The sequence below is a fragment of the Mytilus edulis genome, chromosome 9 (assembly GCF_963676685.1).
Source record: "Mytilus edulis chromosome 9, xbMytEdul2.2, whole genome shotgun sequence".
In the NCBI taxonomy this organism is placed as follows: Eukaryota; Metazoa; Mollusca; class Bivalvia; order Mytilida; family Mytilidae; genus Mytilus; species Mytilus edulis.
In genome coordinates, this window is record NC_092352.1 from 25,647,527 (window position 1) to 25,670,428 (window position 22,902).

The 22,902-nt window shown below is 30.9% G+C and overlaps 1 protein-coding gene across 4 annotated transcripts in view; it reads left to right on the forward strand.

The window, feature by feature from the left end:
• LOC139487897 (dual 3',5'-cyclic-AMP and -GMP phosphodiesterase 11-like) overlaps positions 1 to 22,902 on the forward strand; it is a 93,624-nt gene that overhangs the window by 51,586 nt on the left and 19,136 nt on the right. For all 4 annotated transcript variants that reach the window (XM_071273098.1, XM_071273097.1, XM_071273099.1 and 1 more), the window contains 4 exons: positions 3,057 to 3,127; positions 7,475 to 7,538; positions 9,392 to 9,439; positions 15,280 to 15,423. In XM_071273098.1, the coding sequence (XP_071129199.1) occupies positions 3,057 to 3,127; positions 7,475 to 7,538; positions 9,392 to 9,439; positions 15,280 to 15,423 (327 nt within the window). The remainder of the gene's footprint in view (positions 1 to 3,056; positions 3,128 to 7,474; positions 7,539 to 9,391; positions 9,440 to 15,279; positions 15,424 to 22,902) is intronic.

Consider the following 22,902-nt stretch of genomic DNA (forward strand, 5'->3'; position numbering starts at 1 on the left):
TTCCATACTTTTGATCTTGAATGTACCTGAAGAAGGTTATTCCAGAAGTGTGTCCTGGGCAGTGAACTTGGTATCATTCATTTATATTGTAATACTAGTTTAATAAAGCTTTCGTCTCATATGCGCATTATTTTGGATTCATTCAATTTGGTGGCCATTCATGTATAAAAATGACTCTTAACTTTGAATTAAGTATCAATTTGTAAAGATTTTCAGATATAGTTAGAAAATAAGGAAGTTACAGCAAGATAGGACAATAAGGACATATAGTTAGATTGGATAATAAGGACATATTATTCAAAACCCTCTAGAAATCATTAAAAGACAATTTTAGCTACAGTTTGAAAGGATTCTTCCTTTTCTAATATTTTATCCATTGGAAAACATCTGAAATGCTTCCTGATTTCATGTGAATTTAAATGTTATAATGCTTTGCTGGCTTCGTACTTGACTTCCAATTTCCCGTTTACTCTGTTATCGTAGATGCTTGTTATACTCTTTATGCTGAAGAACACTGTGCTTATCTGAAAAAGGCATAATGATGATTAGGAATTGTTTAGTGTAACCCTGACATATGGTTGTTAAGTATAATGGCTGACTGTCAGTGTCTGATAGGTAAACACAGAGAAATTGTAAACTCTTTTATCACAAAAATATTTTAGATATTTCCAAATAAAGCTAATTATCGGCATTAAATTTCAGACATTAATAGGCACTCTGCCTGTTCTGTACTGTTTGTATAACTATCAAAAACAGTTAAATCATTATTCATATTGAAGGAAAGTTTGAATGCAAACAAATGACAATGGAACTATGAAATATCATATAGATGATGGCAACTTGCACTCTGTGTCTTTATCTAGAGGACTATTTTGCCTCTCAGACATAACATAACTTAATTATATTCTCTCATTAACTGATTTCTTCTCTTTTGTCGAATCATATTAAAATCTGTTGCAATTTATGATATTTTGCTTCATTTATTGCAAATCCAAGTTGACAAGATAGTGTGCATCCAGACTTTTTGCCTTGCATGTTATCACAAACTTTTATTTAGGTGGGGAATGTAAAATATGGAAGTTTATAAGAATTATGGAGTAACAGTAAAAGAAAGAGCTTACAAATATAGCGTTGAAGCAACCGACACCATATTAATAACAGCGTACCCTTATTGATTTCTAAACTAATAAACTTGCTTATTCAGTAGATGCAAGAAACATGTTAGCTTTAATATTTGGCAAAGATATCATGAAAGATATCGTGTATTAATTAGTAGTATATGTTCTGGTTCATAGTTTTTATTTGCAAAAGGATTTAAGAAAATATATCTGAAGTTTTTGTTGTAATTTTGGCAGTCATTTTCATTTCTCGTTTCTGCATTCTGCATCATTAAAGTTTAAGATGATTCATGCTTATTAATGTCAGCATATAGTTTTTTAGTAAACCTCATCAGATTCATTCAGGCATTGGTACATTAACGGTAATAAATTTGCTCTTTTACATGTAATATATATGATTTGGATGGAACAGTTTGTGTTCTATCATTGGAACTTCATTTTTTTAAACAATTTTAATTAGGTAAAAGTTTATTTTCAAGAACTGTAATATAATTGCACAATGTAGTTTACAAGGGCAACTTAATTAAGTCTTTTTAGAATGATAATTAATTCCAAAATGTATATTTGAGGGAATGCACTTTTAATGTCTTATAAAGGGGAGGTAACAAGTTAATTGAAAACTTCCAATGAAAGGAACAACAAAAGTTACATAGCTAGATAATTGATGATTTGTTAAATTCTGTAAACATGTTCTTGTGTTACATTTTTAAACTGTGAACTACATATATCAACTTTTTCTACAAGTTTAAACTTTGTACTACATGTATAAACTTTGTACTACATGTATAAACTTTGTACTACATGTATAAACTTTGTACTACATGTATAAACTTTGTATTACATGTATCAAATTTGTACTACATGTATCAATTGTGTACTGCATGTTTAAACTTTTAATTACATGCAATAATTCCCACGTTTAAAGATTTGGTAAGATGGAAAAGGGCATAAAAGAGTCTTAATGCATAAGAAAGGAAAAAGGCTTTTTTTTTTATAGGAAACCTTCCAAGAAATGCAGCTTGATTTAGCAGTTCATTTTGTTTATTACATTTCAATATTCACTTATTTTATAGTCATATTAGTCTTAGTTCTTTCAATTTAAATAAAGTATATCATGAAAAGATACAATTTGTATGGTTGATGGAACATATATTTCATGTAGTTTTTTTAGAGTTGCTTTTCCTATCTGATTGTAGATGATAGGAAGATGTTATGGTTTTAAACATTATTATGGTTGTATCATCATTATTTGATTTAATACCCAATGTTTTTTTTAGAGAGAACTGAAATATAACAAAATTACACTTCTTACTTGAGCATTAATATAGTGGATACCAATTTTCATGGATTTAGAAAACCTTTTTTTTTATGCCCCACCTACTATAGTAGAGGGGCACTATGTTTTCTGGTCTGTGTGTCCATTTGTCTGTGCATCCGTTTGTCTGTGCGTCCGTCCTCCGTGCCAAATTAGAGTTTTTACCCCAATTTCACGGTCCACTAAACATAGAAATTACTAGTGCGAGTGGGGCATCCATGTACTATGGACACATTCTTGTTTGTGAATGTTTGATTTCAGGGTTTTCCAAAGTCTACATGAAAGCAATTATTATTGAAAATTGATTTTTCATTGATCATTTAAATTCTTGATTTAACTGTACCCACAAAAATCCCTCATGTTATACTGAATCCACCATAGATGTGTTTTTTTCAGACTTGTTTTTTTATCAAATGTTCCACTTATTTTAAGTTAGAGCTTAATATGCTGTCTGTCCTGATGACCTTCAAAACTATTTTTTTGAAAGAATATGTCAATCCTAGTCTGTAGCAGTGTGATGTACAATTATTTCATTGTCCTATTTATCATAGAAAAATATTTTAGGTTCATTCGTAACCATAAAATAACCTGTCAATAACATAGAAATTGTCTGTCTTTTCCAGGGTAGTTTTTGTCAAGTGTTTGATTTAGAACATACAGACTTTGACAATAGTGATACCTTCAATAGAGAATGGTAAGTACTGGTATATCATACAGACTTTGACAATAATGATACCTTCAATAGAGAATGGTAAGTACTGGTATATCATACAGACTTTGACAATAGTGATACCTTCAATAGAGAATGGTAAGTACTGGTATTACATACAGACTTTGACAATAATGATACCTTCAATAGAGAATGGTAAATACTGGTATATCATACAGACTTTGACAATAGTGATACCTTCAATAGAGAATGGTAAGTACTGGTATTACATACAGACTTTGACGATGATGATACCTTCAATAGAGAATGGTAAGTACTGGTATATCATACAGACTTTGACAATAGTGATACCTTCAATAGAGAATGGTAACGAAGTACTGGTATTACATACAGACTTTGACAATAGTGATACCTTCAATAGAGAATGGTAAGTACTGGTATTACATACAGACTTTGACAATAGTGATACCTTCAATAGAGAATGGTAAGTACTGGTATATCATACAGACTTTGACAATAGTGATACCTTCAATAGAGAATGGTAAGTACTGGTTTTACATACAGACTTTGACAATAGTGATACCTTCAATAGAGAATGGTAAGTACTGGTATCTCATACAGACTTTGACAATAGTGATACCTTCAATAGAGAATGGTAAATACTGGTATATCATACAGACTTTGACAATAGTGATACCTTCAATAGAGAATGGTAAGTACTGGTATTACATACAGACTTTGACAATAGTGATACCTTCAATAGAGAATGGTAAGTACTGGTATATCATACAGACTTTGACAATAGTGATACCTTCAATAGAGAATGGTAAGTACTGGTATATCATACAGACTTTGACAATAATGATACCTTCAATAGAGAATGGTAAATACTGGTATTACATACTGTAATGTCAGAAATTATTGCAGTCATTTATTACTGCAATTTTGTCATTTTGGACTAAAATTTGATTTTAAATTTTTTGAGATAGTGAGAAAAATCCTATTTAATTCATATAAAAAATTTCAAAAGGTGAGTTTAACTTATTGCAATTATAATATAACCCAGTTGAATTTTTCGCAATAACAAAAACATCGCAATCATTTCTAAATTTTCACTAAAACCATGAGAGCGATATCTTATTTACACCAAGATATTATGATAAATGCAAAAAGATAAATTACAATAATTTAGGAAAGGATCATTCAGCTATTTTGACTTATTTGATGGTTAAGCATGCTAAATGCAGGATATCTAATTGATATTGATTTAATGACATCTTGGTGAAAGTTTAGCATATACATATACCAATCAAGTATAGAAAAATTCTGACAATCAAAGAAACAGATGCTAGCTATAGATATAACTTGAGTCTTTTTGTGGTGAAAACTGCATGCATGAAGTGTGTAAGCTAAAAGATATTTTTTAATTTTTTTATTTGCACTTCATAGAGGCCTTGCCCATATCACAATATCATAAGCCAAATCACTCGTTAGAGTTGCATTTTGAATTCCTTTCTTTCAAAAAGATTATCTGATAAAATAATCTAGCCTATTGCTAGCTATAGAGGAATGTTATGTTGTAGTATGAAGCAGGTTTGGTGTTCTAAAATAGTCTTACAGTTTTAATGATTGACTTTCTATTTTATAGAGGTTCAAAAATTAAACATCAAAATATCAGGCTAATATAAACAAAGTTTGATTCCAACAATGATGTAAAGAATCTCAAATGTCACTGTAAACAAAAAGCCCCAAAATTAATATTTTTTTATGCATATTTTTGTAGTTTCCTTATTTCTCTTGCCAAGAAACATTCATGCTCTATCTTGAATGTAACATGACTTTGAGATATAGTGAAATATTCCACCATTCATTTCTGACTTGTATCATTAAGTCAGATTAGTTTTTTTGTCCTGATTTCGCAATGATATATTATAAACTGGGTTAATGGATTTTTTTTACTCTCCGGTGATTGTACCCATTTTTGTATATTTTGTATCAAATATATTGATTGAGTTCTTTGTAATAATGAAACAGAATAGGTTTCACTGATTGATGTTACCAGAGGGATATAAACAATATTACATATTATGTATTGAATTATTGGCTTGTGTACAATAGAAATGTTTGATGTTTTCTTTAAAAAATTCTAAATCAAAAATTCTATCAGAAAACTAAGAAATTTTATATGGTAATAAATGCAACCTTTACAGCTCATCTATTGTAATGCCGGATCACAGATATGGTTTTACTTAATGCATTTGTTCAATGGTATATTCTTTAAATTCATAAAGTAGCTATCTATGAATTGATGGCTATTGAATTTAAAAGTCCTCTTACAGAACTCCATCAAAGCAATTTTTATTGGCAGAAACTTACAATAGATAGAAAGAAATTGTGAAAAGGTGAAAAATGATACTCAAAATAAGAGTGATTGCCCTTGAACACTGATTTTTACTGTTTTCTTGTGTTTTGGCAAAAACTACAATAGAAATAGAGGGAGAGTTAAAATAGCTAGTTAATTTCTCATATAAGATCTACAAATAAGTCAACTTAGCAGGAATTGTCAATTGACAAGTTACAACCCTTTGTCAATTATCACATAAAGTATAGTAGATAGTGATACATTAAGAGCATACAAAAATATCAAATATACCAAAATAAAAATAATGAAATCATTGGATGTATCTTAGTAGAAGTTAATGTCTTAAATGACAATTAACCAAGCGTACTTGACAGCTTGACAGCAAATTTGAGATCATGCAATTCATTTCTCAAAAATTTGAATTGACACCATCATGAATTGGTTGATCATTTAAGATGTCTGTGCTATAGTTATCATGAACAAGCTCAATTTGTTATTTCTCAATCTTGTCTTCATTTCTCTTTATCATGTCTCTGCAGTTAGTTTACCATTTGAGTAAACATTTGAGATTTTAGGTCATGACTCATGAGCATCATTTACCTTCGAAGAGCACTGCAAGTTCACCCAGTATTAAGGAGAGTTTTTGTTGCTCAGTCTTTAGTTTCTTGGTATTATTTTGTTAACCAATAAATGTCTTTATATCATATTTCCGCCTGTCATGGAGTTGTTTGTTTTTCATTGACAAATGATTTTTGATTGCCACCATGGTATCTTCTAATTTGTTTACAAGAAAATTTGTAAAAGATAAAATGGTCAATCATGTTATATCTAGTATTATCATGATAGTCAGATTGAATGTTGTTATAGAAATCTGGAATATGTACCATAGCTAAATTTCTACAAAAATATTTTTTGAAATCGCAATCTTATCAAATGGTAGCTTTATCCTTGGAACTGACTGAATCTGTATTCTATGATAATATTGTTGTGGAACGTCCTGGCTAATCTTGACACTGATTGAATATCACATTGATACACAAATCAAGTTAGGTTAAGTGGATTTTTTTTTATTGATTTTGCCAATCTTCGAGACAAAATGACTGATAAGTAAGACCAAAAAGCTTATTGTTAGAGTCTTTTTTGTCAGGATGAGATTATATATTACATGGCTTTTTTATTCAAATTTTTTATCCTACAAAAATAGTGTCAATTATTTGATCTGCACGTCAATAAGGTATAAATTTAGATAAGGTCATATTTGCTCTCACGTTTTTATCCTAGTCTTTGGTTTAAGTGTCAACAGCTAGCTTGATACATTATGGGGACATGTCAATAAATACCAGTTATCTAAGTGTACCAGACAACTCAACCCTATTATCTGCCTATTAAATACAAATTAACTGGGGTTCTATAACATATAGAAGACAAACTGTTTATTGATTAAAGAGAATTGATTTTGAAAAAAAAGCCTATAGTATATTTGTACAGTTTAACTTTTATTGGCAAAGAGTGATTTTAAATGTGTTAGTTTAAGATACATACTGATAAGCAAAATCATTAAGCCATTTATTAATTTGTTTGTCATTGAGGCTTCAGTGTGATGACTGTAATTGTCAGTTTGCACTGTTTCTAGATCATGATAGTAAAGTATGGTTGCTTTTTAAGCAGTTAGATAGTTCCTATTGTACCCCAGCACATTTACCCAATGCTATAAGAATATTAGAGAAATGTTACTGCAATAGAAAACTATCAAATAGTGCATATATCAATATAAAAAATATATGAAGATATGGTATATGATTGCCAATTAGAAAACAATCCATCAGAAACCAAATGAAGTTGATGCAACTATTATAGGTCACTTAACTTCAACAATGAGGAAAACTTTTATACCCTGCAGTATTTAAGCTGCAAAAGGCCCCAAAATGACAAAGTGATAACGAGGAAACCAGCATTTTGTTTCCATTATTGTCAAATAAACCTTGATGTTTGATTTTATTTAATTTCAGGCCAGCAGAACCTCGTTTTCCTATCCATATTGGTATATCTGGTCATGTGGCAGCTACTGGACAGGTAAGGAAGGGAGAGGGAAAAGCCTTTTAATATTTGGGCCAATAAGTTAAAGGTCAAGGTCACTGTTACTAAAGATAGACAGTTTCTGGAAGAAAGGTTTCCTGATGGTAAATTAAGTTTCTCTTGTTTGATTTGAATGAAACTTATACAGATGGAAGATACAGTGAAGGAGGTAGTGACCTGTTATTTTTTGGGTCAAAGGTTAAGGTCACTGTTACCAGAAATAGGTCGTGATGGTTACTTGAGTTTCCCATGCTTGATCGGAATGAAGGGCCTATTAATGTTTGGGTCACAGGTCAAGGTTACTTTTTCCAAAAAATATAAAAAAAGAAGGAAGAATTTGTCCCCATATGGTTACTTGATTTTCCTTGCACAATAAGGTCTCTTTTTTCAAAATAGAAATATTTTTGAAAAAACCTAGATGAATTCTTGATTTTCTTTGCATGTTAAATTAATGAAATGCAAATAGTGAAATAATAATTCACTTTTAGCACCCAGTATGGTTCAATTTTGACAAAATATGCTAAAAAACATTGACTATGAATTATTCACTTGCAAGTGAATAATTCGACCTCATTGAATCTGTATTCATGTGAACTTCAATTTAACCCCTTAGTTTGAGATGAATAACACATGAATTGTATGTGTAAAGTTATTTAAAGGAAAAGAATGTCAACATTGAAAGTGAAACAAATGTAAATCATTTGATTGACTGATTCGATCCACAAAATATCATTCTTATACAGGTAAAAACAATGATATTTATTTATTTTTCATCTTTAATATGATATTAAATAGACCTAGAATAATCCAACAGCACGAGTTTGCTTAATCTATTTATATCTTTATTTATGTTTACATCACTTATGGTCATCGGATGATTTTAGAGGTCAACTCGATAAATGATTTGATGGCGTCTTGACTAAATTACACACGAAACCAAGCTACATCTTTTCTACCCGTGCTCTGTTCATTATTTTAGACTTTTAATTGTTTGGATAAATGTTTTAAATTGTTATAAATAAAATATGAGAATTTGATTAAAATCTGTGAACATGAATTTGACAGCTAGTGCTCTTTAAAGGAGTACAGTGAGTTGATATTTTCAGTAATTTATTGAATGTGACTTATCCTTTAAAAATTTGACAAACACACATCTGGGTGGAATTCCGAGGAGTTAACATGAATGAGCTAGTCACCAAGTAACAATATTACCACAGAAGCACTAAAGTTTCCTGAATGCAAATGGAGTGAACCCATCAATATTCATTAAAAAATGTCTGCAAGTTATCCTGTAATTTTGAATGTAAGATTCAAAGAAAATGAATTACATATTATGCAGTTCATGCAGTTCTCAGAATTAAGAAGATTTCTGTAGCACTTCAATAAGTTATTATTGTTAATGTAGCATATTTACAAATGTCTAAATGAACTTTTAGCTATGTACTTTTACATATTAGACACAAATTGAAGAAATTGATCAATATAACTACACTGATTAATTACATTAGATCCAAGCACCTGCAATCACAGGAGGTAGAATTATTTCTGTATATGAGCAGATGTCATTAAACAAATATTTTGATGAAAAGTCTTGATATAAGACCAGAACAAAGTTGAAAAAATATGTTGAACTAGAAATGAAGGAGAGATGTACTATCTTTAAATAATGTTTACCCTTGCAGTGCCATGTAAAGCTGTTGTTATGTAATTTCACTGGCAACTGAAAACAAAACATTTATTGCAACTTCAGGACAGATTGATGTATTATTATCAGAAGAATTTTACAAATGATTATTTGCTTTCATCAGTTTTAAGATTATTTGATGATATCTTTTTTTTTCTATTTTTAGACTTTAAAAATACCAGATGCATACAAAGATAAAAGATTTGATCCAAAAGTATGTATTAACATTGTTACACATTGTTGCTATCATATCCAACTATTTTTCTCATCATGTTCATTTGGATCATGCATGTGAGCTTCAGATTGGAATCCAGGATTTTGAAAATGGGGTCCCATCAACAAGGCAACCTATAGGGTGTGGGAGTTGTACAATGTCTTTACATTAACCATATATGTATGTTGCTCCAATTGTGGGGCCCATCGCTATATAACAACACCCCCACCTTTTTTTCAAATTGCCTCTGAGTCTTGCCCCACTTGTCATCTGTTGTTTTCATCAATTTTATTGATATTATTCTCCTCTGAAACCATTTGGACACAATTGATAAACTTGCAACTAATAAACATTGATACATATGAATCATTTAAAATTTGGTCTTTGGTTTAATGTAGAGTTGTACCATGAAAGAGGGGGAGGACAGGGGGTACCCTTCTCCCTTCTCCCACCCCTATTCTCCTTTCTCCTACCCCTCTTCTCCTTATTTTATTTATTTTGATTTACCGGAAAAAAGAGAGATATTTTATTTTTTCATATTTTATTTTTTTCTCCCAACTTTTTCTCCTTTCTCCCAGCCTACCTCTCCTTTCTCCTACCCCCTTTCTCCTTTCTCCCTTACCCCTGTCCTCCCCCTCATGAAAGTTATATATCAATTTCATTGCACAACTCTTTTTGTTTACCAATACTTTGTCATTTCACAATAAAAACTGAAAAATAATTCAAATGTCAATGGCTTTTAGGAATGCTGTAATGTTTTGAATTTAGCTTGATTCTGTTCAGTTGCATTGTGTATAAGGGCTTTTCAGATATTTTTATTAATTTAATCTCTCATATTTTGTATTTGAAAAGGACTGCTTGTAAAAGCTATTGAATTGCCTTTATTCTATTTATGGTCAAAGAAGACTTGGCTTATTCGAAACAGAATATAATTTGTATACTTAGCATGATACTTAATGTAACTTAATTTTCTCATTGTAAAAAGCAATATAAATTATAGAAAGCTTTTTCTTAATTCCTTTGATTAAAAAGCTTTTCAATAATTTCAATGATCCAAGCAAAACAAATTTCATAATGCAACAAAGTGGCAGAATAGATATAGCAATATCTGTCTGTCTCTCTTCCTTAAAGATTGATGAATGGATGGCTGTCTGTCTGTCACCCTGTCTGCCCATCTGTCTTGATAGATGAATGAATAGATGCATAGCAAGAATAATGTCACTTAAAATATGGGGTTGGAAGGGCTAATGTGAAAAAAAGTTCAATGACAGGCTTTTTCTCATAAAGTTTTCTGTGCAGCCTGTATTGGAAATATTTTTGGTAATGCCCTTAATTGTTCTGTTTTATCTAAATTTTTTATGAGATTCTTTAGAGAGATTTCTGCATATATTGTACTAAATCGTGATTTCTTATAGATAGTAAAATAACTTAATTTTTACCCTCATGTTTCATACTAGGAGTTTATTCCGTTGTTTTATATTTTTTTTCAGTTTAAAATGTTTAAAACTGTTACTGTTAACTAAATAAACATTTGACTATAACTCTCTCTCACATAGCTAATGGTATAAGTAAATTAGAGTGCTGGCAATAAACATTTCAACAGATTGCAAAAAACTATTCTTGTATTACAGATAAAGGCTGTTAAGTCAAATATAAAGGAAAAAGCCTGTCAATAAAGTTAACATTGAGCATGATTACATATTAACTTCTCCCATTGTATACTTTATTGTTGTTACTGTCTGACATTACATAATAAAACAGATATTTCCCCCTATTACACAATATTTATGACATGGAGTAGATGTATCAGTTGTTATAGCAGTTTTATTTCCCATATAAAGTTAACATCCTATTTCATTGTATGTCTATCATACGACTTGACTCTTGACATTTGTTTAACAATTTGCTTCTAAGAAAAGAAAGTGCCTTTTTCAGTAGCGACTGTGATATTAATGAAATTGAATTCTACTGTATATTTGGTTTGATGATCTGTTCATTTCCAGACAATTTACAGAAGAAACTTTCATTGTGTATATCACTGTCTGTTTTATTTATGAGAATGTCCAAACAAAATAAGAAAGACAGTAGTTTTATTTTGTCTAAATATTGACACTTTACTAAGTCTGAGTAGCAGCTGCAAGCTCTTGAAAACAAAATAAGATGGGAAATATATATTTAGGCTCAACATGTTTGGGATCAACCTTACTGCAACCATGGACAGTGGTGTAACATCACAACATAGAACAAACTGTAAAAATCAATTGAAAATGGCTGGACTCTTCAGTTCGGCACAAAGCACAAAAACACTCAACTTTAAGACAAAAGACACAAAGTACCAATCTAAGAGGATTTGCAGTTAATTAAAAATATTGTTCAAAATTGTAATATTTATATGGAATGGTTGTCTTAATTGTTCAGCTTTGAGATTTTTAATAGCTGTTTATATTTAGGCAATTTTTAGCATACACTTAGTGACTTGCAGAATTTTAACATGAGGGCTTAATAGGATACGATGGGATTCAATTCAATTGATAATTTTATCCATTAATAAAAATTCTGTTTAATGAAATAGAATGATTTAATTGATGGTTTTTATCAACATTTTTGATTACTTTAAAATGTATTTCAACTTACTAAATACTTTATCAGTAGATACAACATCAATGAATTATAAATCTCAAAAACAGCTTTTCAAAATAAAACCAACAAAAAACTTAATATTCTCTTTGAGTTTTGATGTAATTTCAAGGACAAGCATTTATTTCTGGTTGATTTTAATTTTGTATAAGCATTTCTATTGATTTTTTTTTTTATCAATATGGTCTAGTACATACTATTACATGGTATCGTTTGAGATTTTTCCGCTTTCTAGACATTTCTTGTCATTAAGAAAGAGCTGGAAATGTTGACTTCGTGGTCTTCCTCAATTAAGATTTGCTGAAAATGTCATGACCAAATAAATACCAATTAAAAACTCTACTTTTTAAATGTCAGCATCAATTATAAAAAATGAAATATAAATAGTTGCCCTGTTTTAATAGCATTTTAGTACCACTGACCAATCAATAGACATTTGTTATTAAATTGTCTCCTATAAAATGTCAGCTGACACATCAGTAGTCCTCACTTGGTAGTCTATGTAATCCTAAAGCTTTTTTTGTCTTAATCTAACACAGTTCTAATTAGCTGATCTAGGAAATTGGACAGAAGTTTAAAATGACAGACATTAAGAGTCTTGTATAGGTCTGTACTTGCACGACATTATTACTGAAAGGTCTTACTAATATGTGTCAAAGAAGAAGATGCTTTGACATTCATTTTTTTGCTATGGCATAGATAAACACTTTTAACTGTGACTTAAGGATATAGTCAGATGAAATTATTTTAATTGTTGTAATTACTCAGTTAATCTTCACATAATGCCAGACATAGGGATAAAATCTGGGGAAGTGTAAACTATTTGTACTAAGCTTTATATTTCTAAATGTAGAAGACTTCCTGATAATCTGTTATCATCCTTGCTGGCTTGTAAAATTTTCAACAATTATTACTCTTATTACGAAATAAATGAGGCTTTTCTGTACCTCCTATTGGTCAATCTATTGGTCAATCTATTTAAACATTGTTAGTTCAGTCGAAGAAATTCAAAATTTGTTGTTCTCTGTGTGTTTTTTTCACTGGGACTATTCATTGATTAATTTACCTGAGTAAAAAAAATCTTTTAAATGATGAAAATACATGTTTTAACTCACAAAACTGCATGGGATATTGTTTTTATTCTATACCAATAACATTTTTAATCTGTTCAATGTAATCAGTGTTTCAAACATTAAAAGTTATAATCAAATTTTCAGCATTTTTCCTATTGAAATTTTGTTTGTTTGTGTTTGACAAATTAAAGCTTGAATATGATGATGTATAAATAAAGGCCTTCAGAATAGTATTCTATAAGTAAACTAAAAAACGAAGAAATGCTAATTTCAATATAACTCGAATAATTCAAGCCCTTTCCGTGTCCGATTTTCTCCCACACGAGGTAGTTAATGTAGCCTTCGTAGATCAGCAGAATATAACGACTGAATTATTCGGGTTAATTTCAATAGGAACAATATAACAATGATAAAAAAAATTGTCAGAAATCAGCAGAGAACAATTCCTATTGTGTTTATTCAATGGAACTATAGAACAGACAAATATTTGAATAGATTTAACAATAGAAGATGCTTCTGTGGAAAAGTGGCATTGTGTCTGCAGTAATGGCCTTTTGACCCTTCAATTTAACTTCTACTGTTTATATTACATGTAGGTGGAATTTTCAAGTAACAGTAATTGCTTCTTCCCAAGTATCTTAAAAAATGAATTGTAATTTAACAATCTAAATTTAATGCATTGTTTCCACAGCATATGTTTGGCTATTCTTCAAATATTTACCAACTTATGAGAAAATGGAATTAAATATTTGCTTTATTGTCCCATTTTTAAGCAGAAAAAGTTAATTGAACTAAAAATTTATTAATTTGCAAACTTTTTTGTTTTTAAGAACAAAAATAAAAGTTTTCACATCAGGCATTCATTCCAGAGAAACAATGATTAAATTTAATGTTAAGCACATGTATAGCAAGGTTAAAATCCTATGACATATGCAATAGAATATAAGTCTCTAAAGTACAATCCCATTTAGCTGGACAGATGGATATAGTATAAAACAGACATATATGGGAAATTGAAAGAAAAAAAAAATCTTTGCAAAATCTGTATAATATTGAATTTGACTAGATTAATGTCAACATCATCTGTCCAGGCTGTTTATAGTACACCTCCACAGAGATCTGTCTCGGGTTAATGTAATATATACTGTTTGATATTTATCAGATTTCTATTAAAAGTACATATCCTATATAAAAGGAATACTTTTGTCTGTGGTGAACTGGTGATGAAATATAAATTATCCTCCTTATCTTTTTTGATGTCTTTTAGTTTTATGTTTGGCTGCAGAAAAGTACATGTTACCCAATTGTATTCCAGCAATAATAGGTTTACCATCTGAACTATGAAAATGTCAGTAGAAATGATCTGTTGTTTTCTGTTCAGAAATAAACTTGGATTTAGTGAAGAGTGTAAAAAAATCATTTTCCTCTAAACTATACTTTTATTACATTATTAATGATTCATCTTCAATGATGGCAAGAAAAGGAATTTCTTTATGAAAACTTTTCTTATGTAAAAATAAAAAGATGTAAAATTGCCAATGAGACAACTCTCCTTCAGAGACCAAATGACATAGAAGTTTACAACAATGCCTTTAACTATGAGCAAAATCCATACTGCATTGGTATAAAAGGCCCCAAAATGACAAATGTAAAACAATTTAAACAAGAAAACTGATGGCCTGATTCATATACAACACAATGAAAAAAACCAAATATGATATACAGCAACAAATTACAACCACTGAATACAGGCTCCTGACCATCTTATAATATGTGTTTGTTAAGCAAAATACACAAAACTTTGTTCATCGGTTGTATTTGGAATTCAATTATTAGAGTAATTTTACATATAAACCTACTGTACTGTGGTTGCATAAAAACCTGATAAACAATATTGTTTCATGTAAGTTGTACCTCAAGCTAAAGTTTCAGCAAATTTTTTGAAGAAAAAAAAAACAAGCAAAATTACAGATTTTTCTTGCTTTTATGATTTCTGTAGGTTGAAAGAAGCTTCGTAGAAAAATCCAGCACTTAAAAATATTTATCAAATAACCAATTCATTAAAAGATCAAACAGAAATAGTAATTTTAACAAGTAATATTATAGTTGTCTTTCATGTTTTTTTTCCAGGTTGACGAAGAAACTAAGTACAAAACCAAATCAATACTTTGTATGCCAATTAAAAATGCTCAGGGTCGTGTCATTGGTGTGGCACAACTCATCAACAAACTGGACGGGTCATCATTCAACAAAAATGATCAGAATCTCTTTGAGGTAATTACTTCCTAAAAAATGGAGTTGTTAGTAATCTCATTAAAAATCATTTAAAGATGATACGAATCGATGACAATTGTCAGTATTTTTAGCTCACCTGGCCCGAAGGGCCAAGTGAGCTTTTCCCATCACTTTGCGTCCGACGTCCGGGGTTGTCCATCGTCGTCCTGCGTTCGTCGTCGTCCGTCGTCGTCGTTAACTTTTACAAAAATCTTCTCCTCTAAAACTACTGGGCCAAATTTAATCAAACTTGGTCACAATCATCATTGGGGTATCTAGTTTAAAAAATGTGTTCGGTGACCCGGCCAACCAACCAAGATGGCCGCCATGGCTAAAATGATCTTGGCAAAGTAGTTTCAGTGGAAAATGTTAGTAAAAATTTACAAATTTTATGAAAAAGGGTTAAAAATTGACTATAAAGGGCAATAACTCCTTAAGGGGTCAACTCATCATTTCAGTCATGTTGACTTATTTGTAGATCTTACTTTGCTGAACATTATTTCTGTTTACAGTTTATCTCTATCTATAATAATATTCAAGATAATAACCAAAAACAGCAAAATTTCCATAAAAATTACCAATTCAGGGGCAGCAACCCAACAACGGGTTGTCCGATTCATCTGAAAATTTCAGGGCAGATAGATCTTAACCTGATAAACAATTTTACCTCATGTCAGATTTGCTCTAAATGCTTTGGTTTTTGAGTTATAAGCCAAAAACTGCATTTTACCCCTATGTTCTATTTTTAGCCATGGCGGCCATCTTGGTTGGTTGGCCGGGTCACCGAACACATTTTTTAAACTAGATACCCCAATGATGATTGTGACCAAGTTTGATTAAATTTGGCCCAGTAGTTTTAGAGATAATTGTAAGCAGCAAGAATGTTCAGTAAAGTAAGATGTACAAACACATCACCATCACCAAAACACAATTTTGTCATGAATCCATCTGCTTCCTTTGTTTAATATTCACATATACTAAGGTGAGCGACACAGGCTCTTTAGAGCCTCTAGTTTTGAGGAAATATAGTTGAGTTTCTATCATGATATTAAATTCATGTGTGCCAGTAATCTTTGATGAAAGGATGGAAAAAATGGTGATGTGTATGGTTCATTATTTTCTGCATTGTAACTTCTGTTCAGATTAATTTGTCACCTGAGTTGTGATGTTACTATTATTGTGATTAGAGTATAAATTGGTTTTCAATGTATCTCTGTACTATCATCTGATATATGTTGGTGACTTGTCAAAATACTGATAAATATCAATATAACTATAAATTGGTCAGCTTTTCACTTTCTTAATAACATCGTTTAAGGCCCATTGTCTCTATCAAAGTTTTCTTTGTCAAAGTTTTTGATGGATTTAAAAAAAAAAAAAACCCAAACCATCCAAAAAAAATTTTGAAACAAGGAAAAAATAATTTGATTTACTTGGATGGAATGAAAAAATAACTGATGTTATATTTAAATATTTTTTTTATGAATGGTACAATTATTTGAGTTTCCATTTTTCCGAGTAATTGTAAACTCTCTGTGAATCTACTTCTTTCTATAATCAGTGATGAAAATTCAGTTTCCCAATGCATTGAATCATACATCAAAACTTTGTAACCTTTATAATCTTTTATAATGTGCTGGGTACTCCCACTAGTAAAATGATTGTATTATTATAATGCTTTTATTTGCTGCAACTCTGCTAATGCATTTCCTGTCTCAAATTGATGAAGAAAAAATATAATGCTTTGATCTTTTGTGTGAATTACAACTTAGGATGGATTTTTGAGATTCATGTATGCACACATTACACATTGTGCTGGATAAAGGGGATTAGAAAGATATTTATGCAAATTTTGATGTATACACTTCAATGAAGACCCATAGGTTATCTGCTCTATGGTAAGGTTGTTGTCGCTTTGACATATTCCCCATTTCCATTCTCAATTTTATCTTTTCTGTTTCTTCATTATATTACAACAGAGTGACATACTTTTAATTCCCTAAATGTCCTCATTCTCCTTTCAATCCATTCACTTCAGAAGAATTTGTCTGAATAAGTGATATTTGCTGGAGCAATGGTCTATAACTGTTTATATTTCGCATCTACATTATATAATACCACTGAGTCTGAATTATCCCATAGATCTCTCATTGTTAAGGAGTTTTGTGATGATGTTTAGTTGATCATATTGTCCCAGTATTTTATTCCATTAAGGCCAATTAAAATTAATTGCTAGATTTTCATCCCCGCCCGCCCCTCTGAAATCGTCCCGCCCCGATTTTTTTTATTTAACAAAATACGATTTCCGGATTTTATCATGTCCGTTACCGGGAACCATCGATGATTTCGTTTCATTCAACACTTCCTGTTTCAAATTTCGTTTTTGTATTTCTCCGAGTAATCTAATAACGATATAATTGAGTCGACATATTCTGCTGCTCTATTATGACAACATCTACCGAGAATAGAGATTGATAACGAGAAGGGCATGACATATTCGAGTAACGAGTAAAACGCCTTGCCATTTAACGCAAATTGCGGTAGTCGCAAGTGAATCGAAAACCGTGTTTTTTCTTTATTTATACGATGACTTTGTGTCAGGAAATTTGGACTGTAAATGATATCCAAAGCGCAAGAATCGTAGAACAAATTGGTACAAAAAACATGACTGGATAAAAGAAATTGACACAAGCACGAATTCGTTTGATTTATGACCGTATATTGAGAAAAAAAAGTCGACAAACACGCATTTTAAGGATGTACTTAGGTGAGGTTAGGTAAAAATTAAGAAATTAAGAAATTAAAATTGATACTATAAGCTTGTAGAGCATCAATTAAGGATAAAAGTAAGCTAAAAATATTGATAGGTCATGGACCTCCTTTTCGAGATATTTGAGATTTAAAATATGGCGGGAAAAGGCTGACTCTGACTTTTACCTTATATTTGCATTGGTATCATATGGGTCTCAAAATAAAAGAAAGAAAATCAAGAATCATCTAAAATTTTGGTAAATGACCTTTCATGAGCTCTTAAGTCTTATATGAAAAAATAAATGGGTGTTATGGGGCAAAACATTTTACCTTGTATTGTATGGAAAAACTCCAAGGAGTCCGAACATTTGACACAAATTCCAAAACCTCACCTAAGTACATCCTTAATTCCCTTATATTTACCCATGGCTGTTGTTTTTGTTGACAAACAGCAAACACCCTCTGTAACTGTCCCAATACCCTCAATTTAGTCATTAAAAAACTACTTTTTGGTTAAGTTCATGTTTTACATCACATAATTACTTTCCACACTGAGTTTACATTTTATTTTGTACTCATAATACTTGTGTTGCATACAATTGTACCAATACATTTTATTGATTTTATGTGGACTACAAACCATTGATTAGAAAGCAAAATACATTTGGTGTAGGTCTAGTCCAACTGAAGAGAGCATTTCTCTTCCCTCTGATGTATACTATAAATAGGTTTCTAAAGCGGCAATTACATGTATAACAGTGGTTGCCAATCAGGGATTTTTATTTAAGAGTTTAAAAAATAGTGTCAGATTCCTTATACAACATGTATATACATTATACAAGCTTGTTTTCCACTAGCATATACCCCGCGGTATGAAGAACTTCTGACAAGGGTTTCATATGAAATAAAATTTAAAAAATAAAATCCTCCCACCCGCCCCATGTTTTTCAAAAATTTGGATGAAAATCTACTAATTACTTTTAGTTGGCCTAATTGAATTGTTTCATTTTCTTTGACATTTTTGCATATTATGTGAAGATTTCTATAATGCAAAATGTCATACAGCTAACATTGTAGTATCATGCATCATCAGGTCCTTCACAAAATTGTTTCATTACTCTTCTAGTTTTTTATGGCAAAGCATATGTTTTGGTGTTAAAATCAAACTAATTATAAACAAAACTGACATTTTAAACAAATCACTGTTTCGTTAGGCATTTCCTCTCTAATGAGTCATATCTCAATGGAAATGCAACCCCTTACAAAAGAAAGGAACTACCAGTATAATTTTAGATATGACAAAAACCTTTCTTTCTCAGCTTTCTTCATAACTTTTTATTGTTGTTGATTCTTGAAACTGAGAAAAATGTAAACTAAGGCATATTTCTTTACTTAAATTTTTTAATTTTCCTTCTGTTTTTGCTGTAAATGGACTTCTCCTGGATGATTATAATTTAGTTTTGAGCTATGGTAGGATTAGTAATTAGATACACCAAATAAAGCTACAAACAGAATCATCTAATAGTGGGAAATAAAAAATTTATATTGCATTCTGTCCTATTTGAATAAAGGCAGTCACTGCAAGAAAAGAAGCTTATTAAATCATTACAGTTAATTTACCATCATGATTCTCGTTAAATCAGTTGCAGAATACCTAAATACGGTAAAATCATAGCCATCGTTCATATCTCTTTTGACATCGTCTATAATTTCCGTTACATATATAAGCCATTTGATCTTTAGCCCAATTAAGGACTTATCAACTGTGATTATTGATATAAACCTTGGATGATCAGATTAAACAGCATTCAGCCATATTGATTCTGGAAGTTAGATTTGAGGATCTCATTGAGTAACCTTAATGGTATCAGGATGTTCAATTGTTCAATTATAACTTATTTTTCTCTCACTGCTTAAACAGTGGTGGATCCAGCTAGGGGTTTTGAGGTTAGGAACCCCCCCCCCCCCCCCCCCCGCCTTATTTTATTGAGATCAATGCTTTTGAATGGGGACTTATGGCTTGAAACCCCCTATTGAAATGGTTGGATCTGCCTGTGTTATAGGTCCTAAGTTTTAATGGTTGGATCTGCCTGTGTTATAGGTCCTAAGTTTTAAAGGTTGGCTTTTATCTTTGATGGAAAAAGCTTATAAATGATTTAAAATACTTTTGATTCTTCTTGCCAGAGTCCATTTTAATCTCCTAATTTTTAAGCCCTAAACTCTTCTTCCTGTTTTTAAATCAAAACCTCTACTTTTTCATAAAAATGTCCACATACAATGTCCAGATAAAAATTTCAAACATCCAGTTGTTGCTAGACAGTTCTGAGTTAGCTATGGATAGGAAGAATTAAACAAACTAGTTGTGTTCTCCATAACACTCACATGACGAAACTTAAGGTTGAACCTCTCAGTAGACTTGATATTAAAGCAAATACAATATGTTCTTCTTGACAAATATTTTCAATTTTCAACCATTCTTCTTAATTTTATTTGAAGCCAAAAAGTAAAACTGCATAGCCTTTCAAATAAATGAAAACTTGTTTTTTAGTGATGTAGCCATACTCTTTATGTATGTTTGTATGAGCATTCTGTGAAATAAGAACCTGAAATAATACTATGATGTTTTCAATAGAATTTTCTTTACGGTAAAGATCTAAGTTTACTGTGTACAAAAAGATTTCCAACACGTTTCTTGGTACACAAAGATTGATTGATTTTTAGACTATTGTTTACTAATTTTCTGTTCTTCCTACTATAATAACATGCTATCTGATTTTAAATGGGTTTTCTGTGTTGCATCTACAGGTGATTTGTCTGTTTCATGTTTAAATCTGGTCTACAGTGCTGTGTTTGTCCAATTGCTTGTGAAAGCTTTCAGAATGTCATCTTCATTTTCTTTAAGAAGATCAACTATAGTGTTATGGGGTACTTTATTAGATCATGTTCAAGGGATTAAATTAAATTTGTACTCTCTAGTCAATTCAGGTTCATTGAAGATTTTAATAAGATTCAGAAGAGGTGGGCTAGAGGGAGCAATCTTGTTTCAATATGACTTCCGATATCATTTTTAATTTCCAATATCTTTAGTCATGAAATTTCTATGTATAAAGAAAGCTTTGATAGGAGCATGTTTCTGGCCTTTTTCATCACGCAAATAAAATAGAAAGTACTAATATTCCTACGCATCATGGAAAATCCTAAAATGTCGGGAAATTCCATCAGATTCATTTGGTTCCTGTTTCAACAAAATATTGTACTTGAGTCATCTAACCTTGGGAACACTTTGTGCTTGTTTTGATACTGTGCCTAGAAGTATGGGGTATTGGTAAATGATCTTTTCCATTTGTCTATACATCCATTTGTTTCTTCTTATTAAATTCTTTTTTGAGTTCCTACTTTGCATTCCAGTCAAGTTTCATGGAGTTCTACTGCTTGAAACCATGACATAATAGGTTTTAATCTCAAAGTTTTTGATTTATTGATTGGTGTTTAATGCCACTGTCAACACTATTGTGCTATATTGTGGAGGTGAGGATTTATTGGTTGAGGAAGCCAGAGTGCCAGGAGAGAACCACATATCTTTCAAAGTTTTAGATTTCAACTTTATAGGTGTATTTAAATCATATCTTTTTTCTGTTTTTTAGATATTTTTTTGGCATTAAATGATTTGTCAATGACTCAATGGTGTGCTCTGACCTTGACCTTGGTATCTTTATTTGGGTATGACTAATGATTGGCTGTGTAGAAAACATATGTTAGTTCATATATTGTCATAATAATGAATAAGTATGTTTTCATTTACAAAGAAAACAGAAGGAAATGTTTATGAAAGAGTAATCAAATCAATTACCGGTACTCTTGGTAGGAACAGAAGTTCAAGGTCAAATAGGAAAATGCATTCAAATAGTGTGTAAATATATATCTTTTTACCATCTGCGAACTGAAGTTTTCGGGTTTAGATTGAAATAAACAATTAATTTCCCCATAGGCGACAATGGTAGCCTTTTTCGAGATACAGACTTTAGAAAGTTGATTTTATTAATGAAACCTTGCTAGAATCAAAGAAAAGTTATTAGGACAGTATTTGTTGGTCCCAAAAATATAGGTTCGCGTTGCTTTTCTTAGCGTATTTTGTACTTATCTCCCATGCCTAACAATTTTGCCCTTAAAAATACGTGTCTTGTCCTAGCGTTGAAAAGTCATCTCAGTGCCTTCAGGGCTATGGAATAATTTTTATTTTGCCTTTTGTATAAAGCAGACTGCACAAAGTCTCTAAAAATAAAAAAAGAACGGGCGCACATATCGACCAATCAGGATTAGCCATACTCTTAATTCTGAATACCATGTTATGCTCATAAAATGGCTGCGCCCATAAAATCTAATGGTGTATTGTAACCTATACGGTATTAAATACTTTCTTGTATCGTGCAATTCATAGTGCGTTAGATGCACTAATATATATTCCACAAATAAATCATCTTCAAAACGTTCTGGCATTACTCTCTGAATTTTCACAATTTTTTATCGTAGGTGACCCCAGTCAAAAAATGTGAAGAAATAAAATCTGTTTTTTTGAGTAAATGCGGTACTGCTAAAAAGGGCCTTAAGATAATGCCCACTTTCTCCAATGGTTCTTTATATATCATCAAGTACTGAATATATTGATGCCAAAACCAATCCAATATGTAACTACTACGGTGGATTTTGAACAAAAGTTTTAAATGAAAC